General features: G+C 37.9%; 1 protein-coding gene across 4 annotated transcripts in view; it reads left to right on the top strand.

Moving 5' to 3' along the window:
- The window catches only part of NSD2 (nuclear receptor binding SET domain protein 2), a 74,736-nt gene that overhangs the window by 11,793 nt on the left and 43,658 nt on the right, over nucleotides 1-19,285 (top strand). For all 4 annotated transcript variants that reach the window (XM_058024022.1, XM_058024021.1, XM_058024024.1 and 1 more), the window contains exons 2-3: nucleotides 2,291-2,916; nucleotides 18,010-18,175. In XM_058024022.1, the coding sequence (XP_057880005.1) occupies nucleotides 2,320-2,916; nucleotides 18,010-18,175 (763 nt within the window). In that variant the 5' untranslated portion in view covers nucleotides 2,291-2,319. The remainder of the gene's footprint in view (nucleotides 1-2,290; nucleotides 2,917-18,009; nucleotides 18,176-19,285) is intronic.

Here is a 19,285-nt window from a genome sequence, read left to right as displayed (position 1 = left end):
TGCCTCAAGCTTGATGACTTTGTAGCTTCACGACCTATGTGATGAGAGTAAGATTTATAATTCAGCAGCACAGTGTGGATTAGAAGATACAGCTGGCCCGATGCAGAAATCCATCCATGCCCTGATCGGTTTATGGATCCATCCTAAATCTGCTCCTGGGCCGGGAGGAGCCGCGCCGAGCCCGGCTCCCACTGGAGGGCGCAGCGGCCGCAGGGAATTCGGAACTCGGCTGCCCAAATCCCACCTCTGCTTTGCTCCCTTAGGGATCCCTGCCAAGGAAGTACAGATTTAGCAACAGACCGCTGGTTTGGTTGTTTTGTTCTTGGTTTTGGTGGGTTTTCTAAGGACTTTTGCTCTCTGTAACTGTGTGATATGCTTCCCAGCAGGTTTGCCTTTTGCCCAGAGATTTATAGAATTTGTCACTAGTTGTTTCTTAAGAGAAATGTGATTTCAGTTAAATCTGCTGAATCACACATGAAACACTGCCGTGTTATTAATTGGGCTAATTTGTCTCATGTCCATGTTTTCAGAAAATATACTGTGAAAGGACATGAGTTCCCTTTAGGTTTAGTCATTTATTCTGTTCTGATTGAGTTTTGAGTTTCCTTTTATCTCTGATTCCTCTTAAGAAGACTTAATATAGTTGGTTGCTTTCTGGTCATTTTATCAGAGATTTTATTGATAATTCTGATTTCATCTGGCTAAAGAAAAATGAGAATTTTTTCTCTTGCAGATACACTTGGAGTTCAGGTACACTTGCTGTCCTTGCCTTGTTTAATGCCAGATAGCTTGTGTGGAAAGACACCCTTTTATCTTGTAGATATTTTAAAGCAGCGTGTTAGGGAGATGGGACCACTTGCTAAGGAGAGATGGAGTTAATGATTTTTAATTTTTTTCCGCATCTTTGTAAATGAAAAGGTTTCATATTCGTCAACTGCTTTGAATTCAAGCTTGACATCCTTAAGAAGCTTCGGCAGGCTGCAGCAGTGCTCACTTATGAACATGTTTACATTGCTACTCCTGATGTAGGAGCTATCAAAAATGCAAGTTGGAGGAATATGCCAGTTGTAAGCATTATAACTGTGTGCATTAATAAACAAGGTGAGATTCAGAAGTGATTTCTACCATAGCAACTGACAATTCAATAGTTATTCATCATGGTTTTTGCTGCACTTTTTTGGGAGCACGTGAGACAAGATCTGATGAAATTTTGATTCGATGTGACAGTCCTTGGACTTAATCATACATGAAATTGGTTACCTTGAGCATGGATATGATGATTATTGTGCTGAGCTTTCATAATATTTCTGATGGTGTATTTTTCTATATTGTGTATATACTGGACCCAGTTATATGAAGAATCTATGCAGGTGAATTTTAAAAATTGAAACCATCATCTTTAGGAGCACAAAGGAGTCATTCTGCCAGACTGATTTGTTTGCTACAGTGGTGTAATATGAAATAGGCAGGGTTAGCTTTTGGAACCCTTGTAGAACCTGTTTAGGGCAGAAAATATTGCAGTTTTAGCTTGTTTGCAAATTTCTGTATGAAAAGTGGGTGTTAGATGATATTGCTGCCATGAAAAATCTGAAATTCCAGGAGTTGTTTTGATCATTTAAATTTTGTCCAGTATGGTCACTAGCCTGATGGGTTAGCTGTTTCCCAGGAGGCTGGTGTTCCCGGCCCAAAAGACTCACTCTTTATTCATTCTTACAGCCAGAATGCTTTGAGAAATGTCTGGAGACTGTCTGAGCTGTGGTGTTTCTGCAGGGGGTGTGTTTTGATGGATGGTTGAAGTTTGGAGAGGGAGGAAGGGAAGCTGTGATGCTGCTGTCCATAGTGTAGGTGCTACAGGAACACAGCCTGGGGGCTTTCTGTGCTGGCACAGCCTCTTGGAGATAAAGTCATCTGGTTTATGTTTTTAATAATGATATTAACTTAGGTCTAACCTCTTGTTTTATATAGTGCAGTACCTTTGTGTAGCTATTGTAAGCAACACTCATGCTGTAGATGGTTAACAAATTGTTAAAATGAAAGCTGTGGTTTTGCTTTCCACTTTCAATTTAATAAAATTGATGATTAATAGATCTGTTTTTCTTGGAATTTTTTTGTAATGCATATTAACAGATACTGAGGCATTTTGCCTTGGAAGATTGTAAACAAAGCTTTTTTTAGTAAAAGTCTAATGAAGTACATCGAGTTTTATATTAGTGCTGATGTCTATCTGAGTACTTAATAGCTTTTGACATTTATTGTTAAAATTTTTTTTTGTCTATTTGTCTTAATATAGCAGTGTAAGACTGGAAACATCTGGGCTGAATGGACTTTAGCATCAAAAGAAGTTCTCAACTGTTAACTCAAAAAATTAACTGCATCAAAATGAAGCAGGTACCAGAAATCCTTGGAAATACCAACGGGAAACCTCAGAATTGTGAAGTGAATCGTGAATGTTCCGTCTACTTGGGCAAAGCACAACTTTCTGCCACTCTACAGGAAGGTGTCGTGCAAAAATATAATGGCCATGAGACTCTTCCATTTATTCCAGCTGATAAATTGAAAGATCTGACCTCCCGGGTGTTTAATGGCGAGTCCGGGGCCCAGGATGCCAAGCTGCGCTTTGAACCTCAGGAAATAAAGGGAGTTGGAACACCCCCCAACACTACTCCTATCAAGAATGGCTCTCCAGAAATAAAGCTGAAAATCACTAAAACCTACATGAATGGGAAGCCTCTTTTTGAGTCCTCCATTTGCGGAGACAATGGTGCAGATGTGTCTCAGTCAGAGGAAAATGAACAAAAGCCAGCAAACAAGGAGAGGAGAAGCAGAAAAAGAAGCATAAAATATGACTCCTTACTTGAGCAGGGTCTTGTTGAAACAGCTTTAGTGTCAAAGACTTCAAGCACCACTGAAAAGAAGGTAGTACTTTTTTTTTTTAATGTTTTCTGTGTTTTGTGAGGTTTATTAATCATACAGGAGTTTCAGTGTTTGTATGCTCATCTTCAGGCATTTAGTAGGTGCCTCACAAATGGGGGGAGTAATTTTCTATGCCTCTCTTTGTCTCAAAAAAAGAACAGATGCACTCTAGTTCCTGTTTCTTCCCCAGGATAGGAATACCCCATAAATTCAGTTTCCATATCAGTAAAGTGAGTCTCCAGAGCAAATCAGGGCATGTGGAAGTATGTGATGTATGAAACAGAAATTTCCTCTAGACTTGTAGCCAAGACTTAGTCACAATGTGCACCTGAGCAAGGAAACTGAGGTAGAGGTGATCGTTATACTCCTGGAGAATGAGGTATTATGGGTTCTTAATAAGCAGATGTTTCAGAAAAGAAACCTTCCTTTTTCTCTATTTCTGGTTCTGAATTAAAAGAAAAACATACTCAGCAGTCAGCTGGCTGATCAGCAGGCCTCTTTGCCATCAGATTTTGGCAATTGGAACGTAGTCCCCTTGCCTATTTGTGATCTGAAAAGAGCTGGTTTTGCTTGCTATAACCCAATGAGTTATTTTAATTGAAAATATCTAGGTCTTGTATTTGGTGTCATTAATTTTGTGGTCAAGCTCTTTGGTTTTTTACTTCTTTTAAACATTGGCAGAAATGTTTAAACTTTTTTAATTTGTCTTATCAAGTTGTAAATAAGAATTCTGCTGGGAACCCTTTCCCCCCTTTATTTAGCTTTTATTGCAAGACTCCATTTAAAGGAATGTGGTTTGCAATAACTTTATCTCAGAGGAAAAACCCTACATAGCAGGGATACTTCTATGTATATTAAGTTTCTCAGTGAATAATTCAGAATGGTGTTGTATAACAATGGTGAATGTTAATGAATGGTTTGCATTGTTGAAAGGTCCTGGTTTTGCACACCTTAAACACAGAACCTATGTTATGGTTTTCTGTCAGCTGCAGTTAATCATGGACTCATGGGCTGAAAAATGTCTCTAAGACCATCCAGTCCTGCCATTAACACAGCCCTGTTGATTGTTACTTTCTTCCAAGGTCACACATACAGAGAAGAAACAGAGTTGCTGTATTGCTGATTTTAATTGCCGTTCTTTTCAATAAAACTAAATAATAAATGATTTCACAGAACTGGGTAAATGTGTCTCTAGGTATCAGAAATATTTATCGTTTGTTTATGGTTTTGAATGTGTGATTTATGCTAAAATTATCAATACTCATATTTTCAGGAATGTTGTTCAAGAGTTTGTTGTCTTTAATTTAGTTAAGGAGAATGTTTTAACACTAACTGGTTCAGACTTTCCTGAATCATTAGTCAGGGGTAAAAGGTATGGGCAGAGTTGATATTTTGAGTAATGCTTTGTCCAGCTCATTGTTAATAAGGATAAATTTGACTAAAAGGTGGCATGTTTAATAGCATTGACAACTGAAGCATATTTGTGTGGGTTTGTTTTTTTTGTTTTTTTCAGAAGGAGGAGGTGACATTGAATATGTCAACAAATGCAGTTGATTCTGAAGCCCTTTACACTGGTTGTCCATTGAGTATGGCATTTCATTTTTCCTGGTGCACAGTTCTTTAAAATGAAAAGAAAGATTTGTCCGGCTTTAAGTTGTCTTTTGGGCAGAAATGATCAGGAGAAAACCACATCTGCACTGTTTCCCAGGGTGGCTGGGGCTCAGTGGCTGCAGAGTGATAGGGTTATTTGCTCCTGTGCCAAACCCCTGAGCTACCAAACCACTCAATCGAGGCAACCCCCTGCTCCATCTCAGCCCTTGCAATACTGCAACCCTGCTCTTTTCAGAGAGTTCGAAACACGGGGTCACACTTCTGGCTTCTTTTTTTCCTAGCATAGTGCACTTTAAAGCACAAAGGTCAAAAGGAGAAGCATTTAAAGGTTGCAAGATGTTATTTTATAACTCCTTGATTGTAAAAAAACCTGGGGCTTTTCTTTCACAGTGAGGATTTGCAACTGTGCAGGAAAAGCAAATATGAGGGAACATGTGAAGGAGATTTTTCAAATGTTTGTCTGTGTGTACTTGTCAGGCTTGTGACATACATGTGTTTTCTGTGATGATAACTGTAATGTCTTAGTATCAGTGTTCTTTGGTTTCAGGCTCTAGCCTGAAACTCCATGGCCAGCATCCAAAGCCTTAATGTTAGTGCATAATACTGTGGTTTTATGTGGCTGATTGTGGCTGCAAAGTGGAAATTAGGTAAATATCCTTAGAGTAAAAGCTGATTCATTTTGCACTCAGGTACCTGTTTGTTGTAGGTTACATGTTAATGCAAAACCTGTTTGCCTGGTTTTATTTTTCATCTGGTTTCTCTCTCAATTTCTTGTTGTCCAGCCTCTTACTCTTTTGATTTAACAAAAATCACCATGTTTCAAATGCTGCCTTTTGTGTAGGGTAATTAGATCTCTGTCTGATGGACACAGCAGATTACTATTGCACTGAGGTGAGAGGCATATCGTGTAACAAATGTTCCAGTGCTTTGCTGTTGGCTTCTTGTTGTTTGGGCATCTTTTGTTAACAGAAATGAAAGCTATTTAAAACATTGTCTGTGAGTTAGTTTTCAGCTGGGAGTAAATGTGATCTGCCCAGATCTCATGTTAGATTTCTGTTGATAACCACCAGCTTTTCCAGGCCTCTGAGAAACAGCTGTACTGCTTTCATTTTCCCAGGGTAAAGGAGATGAAGTGGTCCAACCTGTGCCTCTTTCCTCCTCCTCTCCCTCTTTTCACCCTTCTTGTCTCCACCTGAGGAGTTTATTTCAAAATCCAGGCCTCTCATGATAAGGCTTGGTTTCACAACTCTAAAGCCAAGGCAGTGCACCCCTGGACATTCTGGGTTATGGGTGCTGGGTATCACATGTTAGAGGTTTGAATCAATGCCAGAATCCAGAGTGGGCTCCTGGAGCTGCTCATGCGCCATCCTGGAACTGGGATTTGTCCTGACTGCTTTCACTAGATTTTCTTACTCATTGCTCGTGTTAAAGCAATCCTGTTTGGAGGAAAACAGCAGAGGTTTATTTCATATATTAATATGAAGTAATCCCCGAATGATCCCTAGAGCAATGCAGGGTTTCTGTACAGGAAACAGGGAGTACATACATGTGCAGCTCCCATGCTGGGGGTCCCTGGGTAGGTCTGTGCTCTCTGACCGTGGGAGCAGCCCAGTCTGTGATCCTGGCACATCTGAGCTCATTCTGCACAAGCTGGGATGGGCTTACAAGTGGCAGTTTGCCCTTTTGGCTGGGCTTCCTGGCCTGGCTTCCCAACACGGGTGCAGTAGCTCACAAAAGCAAGCAGCACTGTGTCCAGAACAAACCTGGAAGTCCACATCTGCTCTACTTGCTAGTTTAAGCTTTCCAGCTGTGTAATACATGTACATGATCCAAAAACTTTACCTTCCACATAGCTTCCTAGCCACTTTTCATGTAGTTCTCGTCTAGTATTATACCAGGAACTTGGCAGGTTTTTACTCTCTCTCTGCAGGATATGGCCTATAATGACCTTGCAGTAGCTACATGGGGGGCAATTGCAAATTGCTGGAGAAATTCCGCTAGTCCTTGTCATATGTTTATGTTGCTATTTCACCTTCACAGAGAAAAACTTTCTGGCTAGCTCCCTTATTTCCAATATCTACATACTGGCAAAGATTTAAAAACCCAATGGGGGTAAAACTGAAACAGTCTGAGGATGATCTTCTGATAGTGTCTGTGGTAACTAAATACAGGAAGCTGGGGACCACTGAAGGTGATGATATTTCTCTGATGTTTGCATCTAATTAGGTAGAGGCCAGCACAAAGCAACAAGTTCACTTTATAATATTGGAGAACTGAGTTCATTGAATGTTTTATTATCCCATTGCAGATGGTACAGACAGACCCTAAGATTGCTCATTTTGTCTTAATTTCAAAAATAAAAACAAGTAAAATAAGTATGTGTTTTCAGGAGAAAGACTTGATTGTTTCTTATCATCAGTTGTTAGGAATTCCTGGTAAAGTACAGTTACTGTACTTGTGACAAAATGTGCAGCTAAACTGCCACAGGGGTCAGGATCTGTAGTTGTAGGATAAAATTAACCCAGTTATGTTTTCCTTTTTAATAGACTGTCTTGAGGTATCAGATCCTGTTTTCAGGCAAGTGATGACACAGGCTGTCTGGCTGATGTCACCAGGATCCCAAAGGAGAAGGACTAATCCTAGAAATCTCTTCAGAGACAATAGAAATGACTTCTTACCCTTTTTGGAAGAGTTTCTGAAGTACTGTTTTGCATTAGCCCTTAGTAAAAGATTAAATTTAGCTAAGCCATGAGAACTTGTTAGTGCTAAGCAGCTCATGATGTGCAGCAGTAATTGTTACTTCAGTACTTAAATAGGTTTTTTTTTTAATGCCTCATTGGGAAAGTATCTTAAAGAACCACTTGTTCTTTAAGAAGCACTAAAAAGCATACGGCATTGTACTGGTTTGAGGGGAGATTAGAAGATGTAAGTATTCTCAGAGTGGCTACAAAATTAATTGCAGAAAACCTGAGTATTTGTTCAGGCTTTCCATACCAGACTTCCTGTTCTTGTATGTAAAAGTGGCTGATTTGAGTGCATTTTTTACATAAAACTGTTGTCTCAAGAAATGTTCCCTAAATACATTTTTTGTCCTCTCTCTTCATAAACACATTGATGGGAGAATCCAAATGGAGTATGTGAAGTAATATCTTGAAGTGTTGACAAAAATACCGTCTAAGAATAGCACTACCAAGGTTGGATCAAGGGGCCATTTAATTCAGCACCTCAGCTCGGGGTAGGGTTCAGTGGAGGAGGCATAATGGGGAATACAGATAGTGCAAATCACAGTGATGCTCCTTTTGGATCTACTCAGCCTCCAGCAGTTTGTGACTCAGAGGTTTCTGGAGCTGGTGACTTTGTGTTTAATGGCTCTAGATGGCTGAATCCATGGAAGGAGGCCTCAGCTTCTTTTTGAGCCAGTGTGAGCTTCTTGCATCCAGTACCTGAAGTAACAGGGCAATAAAGCAGCTCTTTCACTTCAATTTGCTGCCTACTTGTTTTGCTAGATTCTGCCATAATAACAGAAATACGGATCATGGACTTCTCTTACTGGTCATTGTGTAGATTGCTCAAAAACCTGCTCTGTTTTGAATTTCAGCTTGTCCAGTACTGGTGTGTTGTTCCACATATTTTAGAAGCAATTCCAGAATGCTACTTTGTATTACCCTGTTTCTGCACTGTGCTGTGTGCTGCCCTTTGGGTTCTGCTGTCTGGTTTATTTTAGAATAAGGAACCAGAACAATAGAGGACATTCAAAATATAAATGTCTTGTGAATGCATACAGTGGCATGTTAATGATTTTCTATATTGTTCTCAATTTCATTATTTTTCATTATGAATAACACTTAGCATATTATTGATTTCTGACTGCTTCTGAACCCTGAGCCAGGTTTCTGTAGAAAAGAGCTGACCAGATGTAGCTAAGTCAATTCAAAGAATGTCGGCATCTCTTGCATTTTTTCATATTTTTCATTGGTTTGTGCATTCCAGAGCTTTTTTATTTTGGTCTTTTGGGCATTATAGTGGACATGACAGATGAAGTAAAGTGGTGAGTAAGCCATCTTTGGAAGAACTAACATCCCTTTACATGTCAGCAGCAGATGGTGTTGAGAGATTAATGGCAGTTTCTGGTTTTATAAGCTGACCAGATTTATTGTCAGTTGTTGCACAGGTAATGTCATGATTTAAATGATTCAAAATCTCAGCTTTTCCTTTTCCTCCTCCTGTATTTACCACTGTAGGTTGGTTTGGCAAGGAATTTGCTGTTTGTTTCACTGTTTGTTTGGGGTTTTTTAGCCTTTCTCTTGCTCTGCTCAGTGTTCTGCTTAACCAAAATAATGCATGTGTATGTCTCACATGTAGCAAGGAGTTAGATCTGCAGTTTAGGGTTGTGTTACTTGGATGGATTTAAAGGCAGATATTTGGGAAACATTAGTGATCTGTACCAGATGTAATTTCTGGCCCTTATAGCCCCCTTCTGTCAAGAAAGAAAGATATTTTGTAGTAACCCTTAGGCAAAGTAGCACAAGCAAAATATTTTGATCTGCCTTGGAGCAGTGGGTTCAACCTCCTTTACAAGTTTCCTTGTTTTAGAGTGGGTTTTATGTAGGGCAGATGAACTTCAGGTTCTCCAAAAGAGGTCTTTGTCCACAGACAGTAATTTTATGTTTGTCTATTACCATCTTTCATCATCTTTCTATTATAAATAAAGAGATCCAACTGGGCTAGCTTATATTTTTGCTTTTTGTGAATATCTAAAGTTATAGGTATTCACAGGAGTTGTGTTCCCATGCATCATAAAATAGTAGTAGCTAAAACTGTATATTGTCAATAATCAGAAATTAATTCCCTTCTCAGAAGAACTGCTTTTAAAAATTACTATTTTGAAAGCTCACTGGAAGAGGGAAAACTGAGTCTTGTGTATATCTTTGTTAAACAAGCCCTGCTGTGCTTGTGTGAGAAGGGAATTTGTGACCTCATAGCAGCAACTAATGCTAGAAAAGCTTGATTTTGTTTATTTTTTGCTGTTTTGTTAGTTTGGTAAATAAATGTCAACTTGAGTGTATGTTGTGGATGCTTGTGATGAAGTGAAACAATTTGGGATCTTAGTTCTGCTAGAATTGACAGCACTTTGGTTATGTTTGTCATGATTTTGGACTGCAAACATTGCCCTATTTTAATATTCATATGGGGTTGGGGTTTCCCAGGCTTTCTGTAGGTTTTATTGCTGGAAATAAGGGATCTTTCAGAAATAAGCTTCAGCATTGCCAAGTTAAGGTAATGTTCAGGATTTTCTTGGTTGTCTTCCCCCACCTGTCTCAGGCTTTTAACCACTGATTTGGCATTTCATCTGTAGAAGAGAAGGCCCTGCTAGGTGGATGTAACAGGAGAACTTGTGAAAGTTCTTGTGCCTGCTTTTAGGTATGGGAATTTATTTTAAAGATCTGATCTCTAAAGCAAAGTAATACTTGGACTATGTCAAAATATTAGTCAACTAACAGAGCCCTTTTATGCCCAATAATTATTTGTTCTGTTTAAGCTTAGTCAGCTGCCTTCAGAAGTGTTCTTGTTATTAAAAAAAGAAAGGCAGAGATAAGTCTCTGCCTTCTCCAGAAAAGTGTCCTGTAAATCCAGTGGCCTTTAGGCAGTGCTGTCCAGACTTGGGTTTTTCAGTTTTCTGGCAATATTAGGATTCAGAATGTGTACCCATGCTGTCCTGGATGTCTGTGAGCTGCCAGGAGCAGGATACCTGTTCAGAAAGTGTCCTGGGCAAACTCTGTAAGGGTGTAGAAGAGTGCTAAAGATAAGGTTCTGTTACAGATTCTGATCTTGAAGAATGTAGATAACATTCTTGCATCTTGAACATGCAGATAACAAGCTACATATGGATATGGCATTCTGAAAATCTGTAGGTATGCTGAGATGATTTAGCTTTCACTCTGTTATCCTGTGTGAAGTTCATATGGAAATTGTTCAGAAATAATCATTTCTCATGCCAGAGTTCCTCATGGCTCTGCAGTTATGTTTTTACAGATTTCTGTAGCATCTTGTATCCACACTGTCTTTTATACCCAGATACCACATCAAAAGTTTAAACCTTTGAGGGTGGGTGAAGGTCAGATACACAGGATATAGGCAGAAATCTTTTTCTAATACACATTATAAAAGATGGGCATATTCATTGTGATCAAACATTATCTAGTTTAAATTTCTGAAACATAAAACCTTTCATTAATAAGCCAGTAACTTAAAGTTTAGGAGGTAATTTAAATGAAAATGCAGAAATTCAGTAAAACAGCTGAAAGAAACTAATCTCCATATTTTTAAGAACAACTGAGGATTGGGAATTGCTCCAGATCTCACGTTTTACTGAATCTGTGAGTGATTGACTCTGTTTCTCTTCAGCTCTTTACTCTGAGAGAAGAGTTGTGTCCTAGTTACTAAAATATCATTTAAAGTTTATGTCTGAAATACTTGCTTATATAGTGTTTGGGTAAAGGAAGACTGATTTCAGTAGACAGATTTGCTTTTAAATGGAATTTTCTCATCTGCTAGAGACTTGCTAATGAGGGAACCAAAGCCAGAAAAAAAAAAAAGAATTGAAATGGAACCAGGAGTTTACTGCTTGATTTGAAAGACAAATTTGAACTTCTGTCTTGTTTTAAAGTCCACATCCTACATTCTGAAAAAAACCATACATCCCTGTCTAAACTTCATTGAATTTTATTCTCTTTTGTTTACTCTCCCTCCTGGAGAGAAGCGTCTTGCATGGTGACACTCAGCCTGCTGTTCACTATCTGCTTTAGACGAGTTTGTGGGAAGAAATGGAGGAAACAAACCCATTGTGATAAAACTTAATATGTGGTTCAAACAGCCTCAACCAGCACAGAAGAGTTTTCAGATCTGCAGTGATTTTCTTCAGCATTTTTTAACATTATTTTATAGCTTTACCATCTAAGCATGTTGAAGAAAAAAAAATAATCTGGGTTGTGGCAGGAAGATAAGAATATACTGTCTTCTGCAAACATAATTTTTCACACTGTCAGATTTGACCCCCTTTTATTGATAGAAGAAATTAAGTAAGTGGTTAGTAATAAAAGAAAGTGAAAGGTAACTTGATGAAATACATTTAATGTAATTGCTCTCAAAATTGAATTTATAAGATTTTAGTTAAATCTCTAGTTTGGTATAAAAGAATTACAAATTAAAAAACTTAACAAGCCAGTTCAGAATAGAGTTTGTTTGTTTTTCTGTTCTGATGTAGACATTTCATGTCCTCTTCCCCCTCAGCAGTCTTTACCTCACTGTATATTTTATGAGGTTGTTGCAGATTTAATTGTGCAGATATGGATGCAATGGCCTTTTGGGAGCTGCAGTCTTTTGAATGCTCTGTTGTAGTGTCCTCTTCTTTTACTGAAGATGGAACATAAAACTTTGCCAGTTCACTGCTTCTTTCTTGGTTTCTTCATCCTTCTCCATTTTGTAGCAATAATTCCACATTTTTCCTTAATCTTGTGAAGTTCTGGTTTACTCTTTACTCTTCTGCCTGAAACATTCTCTCTGTGGGCAGTGGTTTGCAAGTATGTAATTGCACAGCATTCTTCCATTAGGTAGTGAACAGAATATAACAAGTGAAGAAGCTTTAGTTTTATTCTTAATGTATTCAGTCACTTGTCATACTATCTGAATATACTCCCCTGCATCCTAGAATGTGGGAGATACTTGAATAAACATAGGGCCTCTCAGGCCCTTTGGGGATAAACAGATTCACTATAATGTGTGCATTATAATCTTAAAAATTTAAAACCACTTAGGCAGTTAGGGTTGGGAGGATACTGTATTTTTACAGGCAGAATCCCATAGAATGATGACATAGAATGAGACTTAAGTTGCCACATTTGTTATTTGAAACAATAGTACATACAGAGGAGTTTGCACTGCTTTTGATCAGATGTGGTTGTAGTTTTGTGGTTTGAAGTGATTTGATTTAATGAGATTTTTGTCCCCAGTCACAGAGTGAGAAACAGCCATTTCTCTGTGGGATGACAAAACGTCTTGGGGACAGTACCTGCATCCCTGCGTGCCTTGGGCTGAAGACTGAATGTGGATTTGTCTTTTGGCATATGAAATTCCTGAATTTCTCACTAAACAAGCACATAATTGTTATTGTGGTATTTTGAGGAAGGAAGGCACGGGATTGTTGTCCTGTTACTTTGGTTTGTTGTTTTTTTAGGTTATAATATCCTTAGCCATTGGGGAATTCAAGCAGTAAAATATTACAAAAATAATATTTTCTGTTTTGTTGCTCTCTTCTTCTCTAGAAACACCAACCACCTCTCCTGAACCTCTGAAAGGAATATTTTTTGTACTACCATTTCCTTAGTTCTCTATCTGTGCTGATAGACGGGGAAGACAAAACAAAACATTTTCACTTTTATTTTCATTACACAGAATCATGAGAGACAGTAGGAGTTTTAGCTGGCAAAGCGCAGCACAAGTAGATAGCAGGAAGAGAAAAATAATGTGTGTTTGATCAGCAACCACTCTTAGCTTTTTCCATAGTAAATCTTATTTTTTCCCATAGGAAAGAAGTAGCTTTGACTAAGTTTGTATATTCTAACTTCAATTCAGAATGCATTTTAATTGTATATATTCTGTTTAGGCGCCTTGGTTATTCTGGTTTAGTTTCTTTGTAATGTGAGGAGCTTTGTTTTTCTCCTGGCCTGCAGCTGGACCTCCAGCAGTCTGTGTTTGTAGCAGAGCCCTCTGCTATAGTGGAAGTGGAAGTTCTTTGGTACAGAGTGAAAATGAAAACGGAAATACCAGATATCTGCAGCTTAAGCTGTTCAATATGTACTTCCTAGTAACATTATACAGAAAAGAGCATTTACTGTCTTCACTTGTCTTAATGGTTCATAATTTTTTGTCCAGTCTTAAATTCTTACGGTGTTGTGGAGACTTGAGAACTTCACCAGTTCTCAACATTGTCTAATCCCTTTGTGACAAGTCTTCAGCAGAAGACTTTTTTTTATTATTTCTATAGCTTTTTAAGTTTATATAGTGAAGTACTAGTTCTTTGATGCTAAAGGTAATTTGCAATAATTTTGAAGGGTTATAATTCCTTGCATATGTGTGCACAAGAGCATATACACACAAAATAGCTGAAATACACCCAAAACACCACTGTGTACTTTAAAAAGGGATAAAGTAATCTCAATCTGGCACCATCTAATAAGCCTTCTAGGTGTTTTTTAAAAATCTACCTTTCTCCCTTGTTTACTAAGCACTTATCATGATGTTTTCATAGCAGAGTCGACAAACAAACCTAAAGTTCTCTATGCAGTAAAGATGCTGTCCTTAAATGAGTTTGGTTCTGGTAATTTAAAGATACTTTTAAACTTTGAAATGACCTATTATTCATGGTGTGTTCTTGTCTCATCATATTCAGGTAGATTAGAACTAAATGGAAGTTGATTGGATTTTTTTGAGCAAATGTAGCCAAAGTTAATTAAATGGTAGTGTTTTCTGTGGCCAAGCCACTTCTTTGGGCTGGTAGAATGCTGACAGCAGTGTTGTGAATTCTTGTCAATCTGCCTGTCACTCATTGCCTGTGAAAGTGCTGAGGGAATGACAAACAAATCTGTCATATGTTAAGGAAAGAGGAAAAAGCATGTTAAATTTTTGTTTTATTTTTCAGTTCTTCTCAGCCTATTGCAGCTGATGGCCCAGATGAGTTTTTGAGGATGCTGCTTCTCTCTAGTCATAATTTCTCAAAGGGAAACTCAGTTGCTGTAAAGGACTTCCTTAATTTTCACATTCCACATCCTCCCGGACAAAATAAACTTGAAGTCCATCTAGCTGCCTTTCCAAGCAATTGTTTCATTGCTCCAGAAAGTCAGGAAATTCAGTGTCTGCCATCCTGAGTAGTGCAAAGCCTGTGGAATGGTTTGTGTATCCAGTGTTAGGATTAGTCTCTGTGGGAGTCATCACCTCCACCTCAGCACTGCCCATCTTTGTAAATTCTCTGCAGTCTCCTGTTTGAAAGAGGAACAAAATCCTCAAATTCCTTAAAGTAGAAAAGTACTCTGATCCCAAGCTGTCTCCTTCTGATGTTTAGTGTAGCTGGTTTAAAGTTTGGGGCTGGGGTGACTGAGGAGGGAGGTCCTCAGGCTGCAGAGCTTGCCTGTAACTAAGGATGGAAAGCTCAAGGAAGTTCTGCAATTAAATGGTTTTAATTCTGGCAAAACTGCAGTTAAAGGTAATGAGATGGGGTGTATGCAGGGCACTCTAGACTTACTTAGCCGTGGCAGAACCAGAGAGTGTTTTGTGCTCCTCTGCAGCACAGGGACGCTGCTGACATTAATGGGTAGGAGATCTAATTACAAATGAGAACAATTTCAAGAACAAAGAAGTTATGAAAAAGACACAAAGGAGCCAAAATTTGAGAGGAAGGTATTTTAATCTAGTTTGATTTTGTGTGATCTTCCCTTTCTTTACAGTTGTGTTGTGAACCAGGAATTTCCCATCTTAATTTGTTTGCTTAAATATCATCGCAGGAAGAATTGGTCAGGCCTGGCAGGAGATGTTCCCTGCATTCTTCTTCTCTTCTTCCCTGCACTCACACAGCCCACAGGACTGTACTTCTATTCTAGTCCTGCCTCTCCATCTTCATGGGTGCACAGATGCCCTGTGCTGTCTGACCACATATTGTTAGGAGTTCAGACTTCCCTAAACAACAATTTCTGTTTCCTTTGGGAGGAAAAATAAACTGCAAGCTGAATTGCTTTTCTTCTATACCATTTTGTAACTTGACAGTAATCTCCTATTCTTTAAAAATGCAGAGAATACAAGTGTCTTATAAAGGAGCTTCAGTCCTCAGTGTATGAGAAGAGAGGGGATTGGGTGGCAAATTTGTTTAGAAATTATTTTTCCCCCCTTGTATTAATAATTAAATTAACCCTACCTGGATACTGAAGTAAAATCTATATATATGACTGTGAAATCTGTACGTGTGACTGCATTTGATTTGCAAAAATGTTTCTGAGAAGGAGTATTGAATAAACTGTTGGTGTCCTACAGCTGCATGTCCAAAGTGCATGCCGGGAATTGCACCTCATTGTTTACTGTTGGGATACCTATGGAATACATCAGAGCAATTCCCAGAATGAGAAAATCAAACTAAACCAGAATGGTGTGGGAAGGTAAGATGGAAGTGAGCAAGTGGTGATGTTTTCTGTAAACTTCTTAAAAATCTCATATGAGAGCTCCATGGATATCGAATGCTGTGCTGTATTTTGCCATTCTGTTAAAGTATGAATGTTTTATCAATAGAAAAAAACCTAAGTACATCAAACCCACCACAGATAAACCTTGCAGGTTTTATCAGAGCCTGTCATTTTTTTTGTCAGGATCTAGTATAGTAAAAGTATTCTGGGCTTTTCTAAAATTTTGTGAAGTGCTTGTAGACACACTGGAATGTGATATTCTCCCCTGTACTGCCACCCCTTTTATGTTATGCTGCAGTTGGAAGCACTGCTAGAGCCTTTTCATTATTCCAGCCAGCTCCCTCTCAGACTAGAGTCATAAATCTTTGTAGCTTAGTTGCACTTTCTGAAGAATACAGGGAGTCATAAATTAAAAATGAGCTTCAGACTCCTGAGTAACTTTCACATTTCTGAAAAGTTGATTCATTGAAAAAAAATTCCATCCTACCTCTTCAGCTGAAATGCTGAAGTTGGTTTGTTGTGTTAGGATTAATGTTTTTCCAGACTTGCCCCTGACATACGGGCTTCTTAAGTTTTGGCTTTTAAGCATAACTTTTCACATCATGTTTAACTGCTAGAAAGAGCATTTGATTTTTCACATCTGCTTGGAATCTCTTAGGTCTGTTGAGAGTGCTGGACTTGAGGCAAGCTCACAGGAGGGGTTTTCTGACAGTCTTAGAGAATCCTCAGAGAGCCAAAAACCTTGAGACATGGGAATGTAGCTCCAGCTGGAGTCACATGAACCAAGTCTGAATTCACCAGAAAAGCTGAATCACTGGATGAGTAATTGTCCCTAGCAATCAGAGGACATGGCTTCATGGACGTTTACCAAGCAGAGTTTTAAAAGCTTTGAGAAATTGATTTCTAAGTACATTGAGTTTTAGGGGGTTTGACTGGATGTACCTCTCCATGTTTGAGTTGCAAATAAATCTCTATGCAGTTGCAGCACATCAGAGATTTTAGTTGTTTGTGTTTGGAATATAATGTGTTATTATTTATGGGAGTATTTGCTGGATTTCAAAATAGGTACAAGGTAAAGTGACCTACTCTGATTCAGCATAATGCTCCAAGTAATGGTTTATAAATTCTAGATTTCTGCTCTCTTAAGTGTCTTCTCTCTTTCCTCTTGCCTCTTCTAATTAATTTTAACTGCCTTCTGAATGATGAGCTGGTATTGTACAAGATGAATGATAAATGTTGCATATAAATTTAGTACTAGAAAATTAAAAAGGAGATTCAAAATACGTGATTTAATAAAATATGTGATAAGTTTGTAATGAGATACCTTCTGTGCTTTTTTCCAGAGTTAATGCTTACCTAGATAAAGCTGCAGTCTATTTATATCAAATATAACAAATGAATCCAAAGAGACAAAATGCAGCTAACTCTGTGAAATGGTTTTAGTTGGTGAATAATGTCTGTGTTACTGAACTTTGTTATTATGTAGTAAAAATGTGTCTGTCATAGGGGAACATGAAACACCCTTGTAGCTAAATCTATCCCTTGAAGTGGAAATAGTTCTGTAATTGTTTTCCAATAGCTAAAATAGCTTTACAGCATCAATGGAGCACTCACAAACGTCTACTGTTAGAACTGGAACAGAAAAAAAATCTCACAAAAGTATGTGGGGAATGGTTCATGTTACAAGTTCTCAGTATGTGAAAAAAGAGCTGAAAGATGGAGGGCTTGGGGTTTTAAAACTGGTTATTTCTGTAGTTTCTATTCAGACATAAAGACAATATTTCAGTCTGTTCTAGTCTGGGGGGTTTTTTTGGTTTTGGTTTTTTGAGTTGTTTTTTTTTAATCTAATAGTACATTTGTGTGTATAGCACTTAACTTGATTAATAATATTCAATACAGAGGGAGGTTGACTTTTCCACATCTTCATCCAGTGCTCAGGTAATGTATTTGAAATCAAATTAAGCCTTCCTCATGGTCTCTCAGAAGTTATTTGAAAAGACAAAGGCAAACCACAGCTTACTTGCCAATATTTCTAATTAAAAACAAAACTGTAATTGGAATGTGGATTTTTTTCACTTTTAGAGAACAAAAGCTATGACTTAAACTTTAAGGTTTTCATTACACATGAAATGCAATTATTGTTTACTAGCAAACATGACAGCACTTTTTTTGAACTATTTCTTATTTTCCTCCTTCTATTACCCCTGATGCATATCTGAAAAAAGGTGATCGTTTGGCTTTCCTGTTTTTTCTTTTTAAGGCTCCTGCTAAGAGAGATCAAACTCAGAGTACCATCAAAGAGGAAAAAGTCCATCTGTTGAAGTATAATATAGGAGATCTAGTGTGGTCCAAAGTGTCTGGCTTCCCATGGTGGCCATGTATGGTTTCTGCTGATCCTGTTCTCCATGCCTACACTAAACTAAAAGGTATGTCATTCAGATTTCTTCAGGTAAACAAAATTATTGCTTTGGAAAAATTCTGTTCTTCGTCTATGCAGTTAATCAGCAGGAATGTTAAAATCATGTAAATGCTATTCTTGAGTATATAGCAGTGTGTCTTTTAACTCAGGTGTTATCTGAAAGATACCAAAATTGTGAGCTGTCAAACTGTGGAGTCTTCTTAAAAAAAGGAAAAAAATAAACCTAAGAGTGTTTTCATTGTTTCTGTGGAGAAGCTTGGTAAATTGATATAGGCTAAAATTTTATTAAAGCTGATGAGAATTAAATATTCCTGATGATTGTGATTTAATAAAAGCAATCTATAATTCAGGCAGCTAAATTTTCTCTGATTCATAGAGTCAGTACTGATATCTACATACAATATTAGTTGATTTAAAATGCAGGAACTACCAAGTTTTAATGAAATTTTTAGGAATGAATCTGTACAATTTCTTAATCTCATTTGCGCCTTTGTTCTCTGTCCTGATACCTGAAATTTTTGAGGCTTTAGTAGCAATAAATATTTAGGCTACACATTAAGAAAGAGTTGGGAAGGCTGAAAGCAGTGAAGCATTGGGATGGATTGCCCAGATAAATGGTCTGATCTCATTCGTAGGAGGTTTTTAAGTACAAATTGGATTAATATCTCTAGGATTATAGCTATATTCAAAATTGGTAGTAAACTAAATGGCTTCTTGAGAACCTTTTCAAGCATTCTTAATACAGTTGTTGGAATATTATAGACTCCTCAGACAAATTTTCCTTGTTGCAGTCTTTCAGAGTTTGGATCAGGCAGTCCCTGTCATTTTTAGTCTTTGGATTATTAGGTGTAATATGGCATAAAGAGATGGATTTTGAGAGTAGTAGAGCTGTGTATTTGTTCCTAACAATTGCTCTGTTCCTTGAAAGGAGCAGGGTTTATGTTCATTATCCAGAATCTTCATGGTCCATCTTTATCAGAAACTATAGAAACAGATCCAGGAAAACCCAATGTCTGAATGCAGCCTGTGGAGCATGAACAGAAAGAAGGGCTCACATACTTTGTAATGTTAATTTCCCTCTCTTTGAAGTAATGGGAGTGATGGTCATTTCTCGTAT

The sequence above is a fragment of the Melospiza georgiana genome, chromosome 5 (genome assembly GCF_028018845.1).
Source record: "Melospiza georgiana isolate bMelGeo1 chromosome 5, bMelGeo1.pri, whole genome shotgun sequence".
Classification (NCBI taxonomy): Eukaryota; Metazoa; Chordata; class Aves; order Passeriformes; family Passerellidae; genus Melospiza; species Melospiza georgiana.
This window is presented reverse-complemented; position numbering and strand designations above follow the sequence as displayed.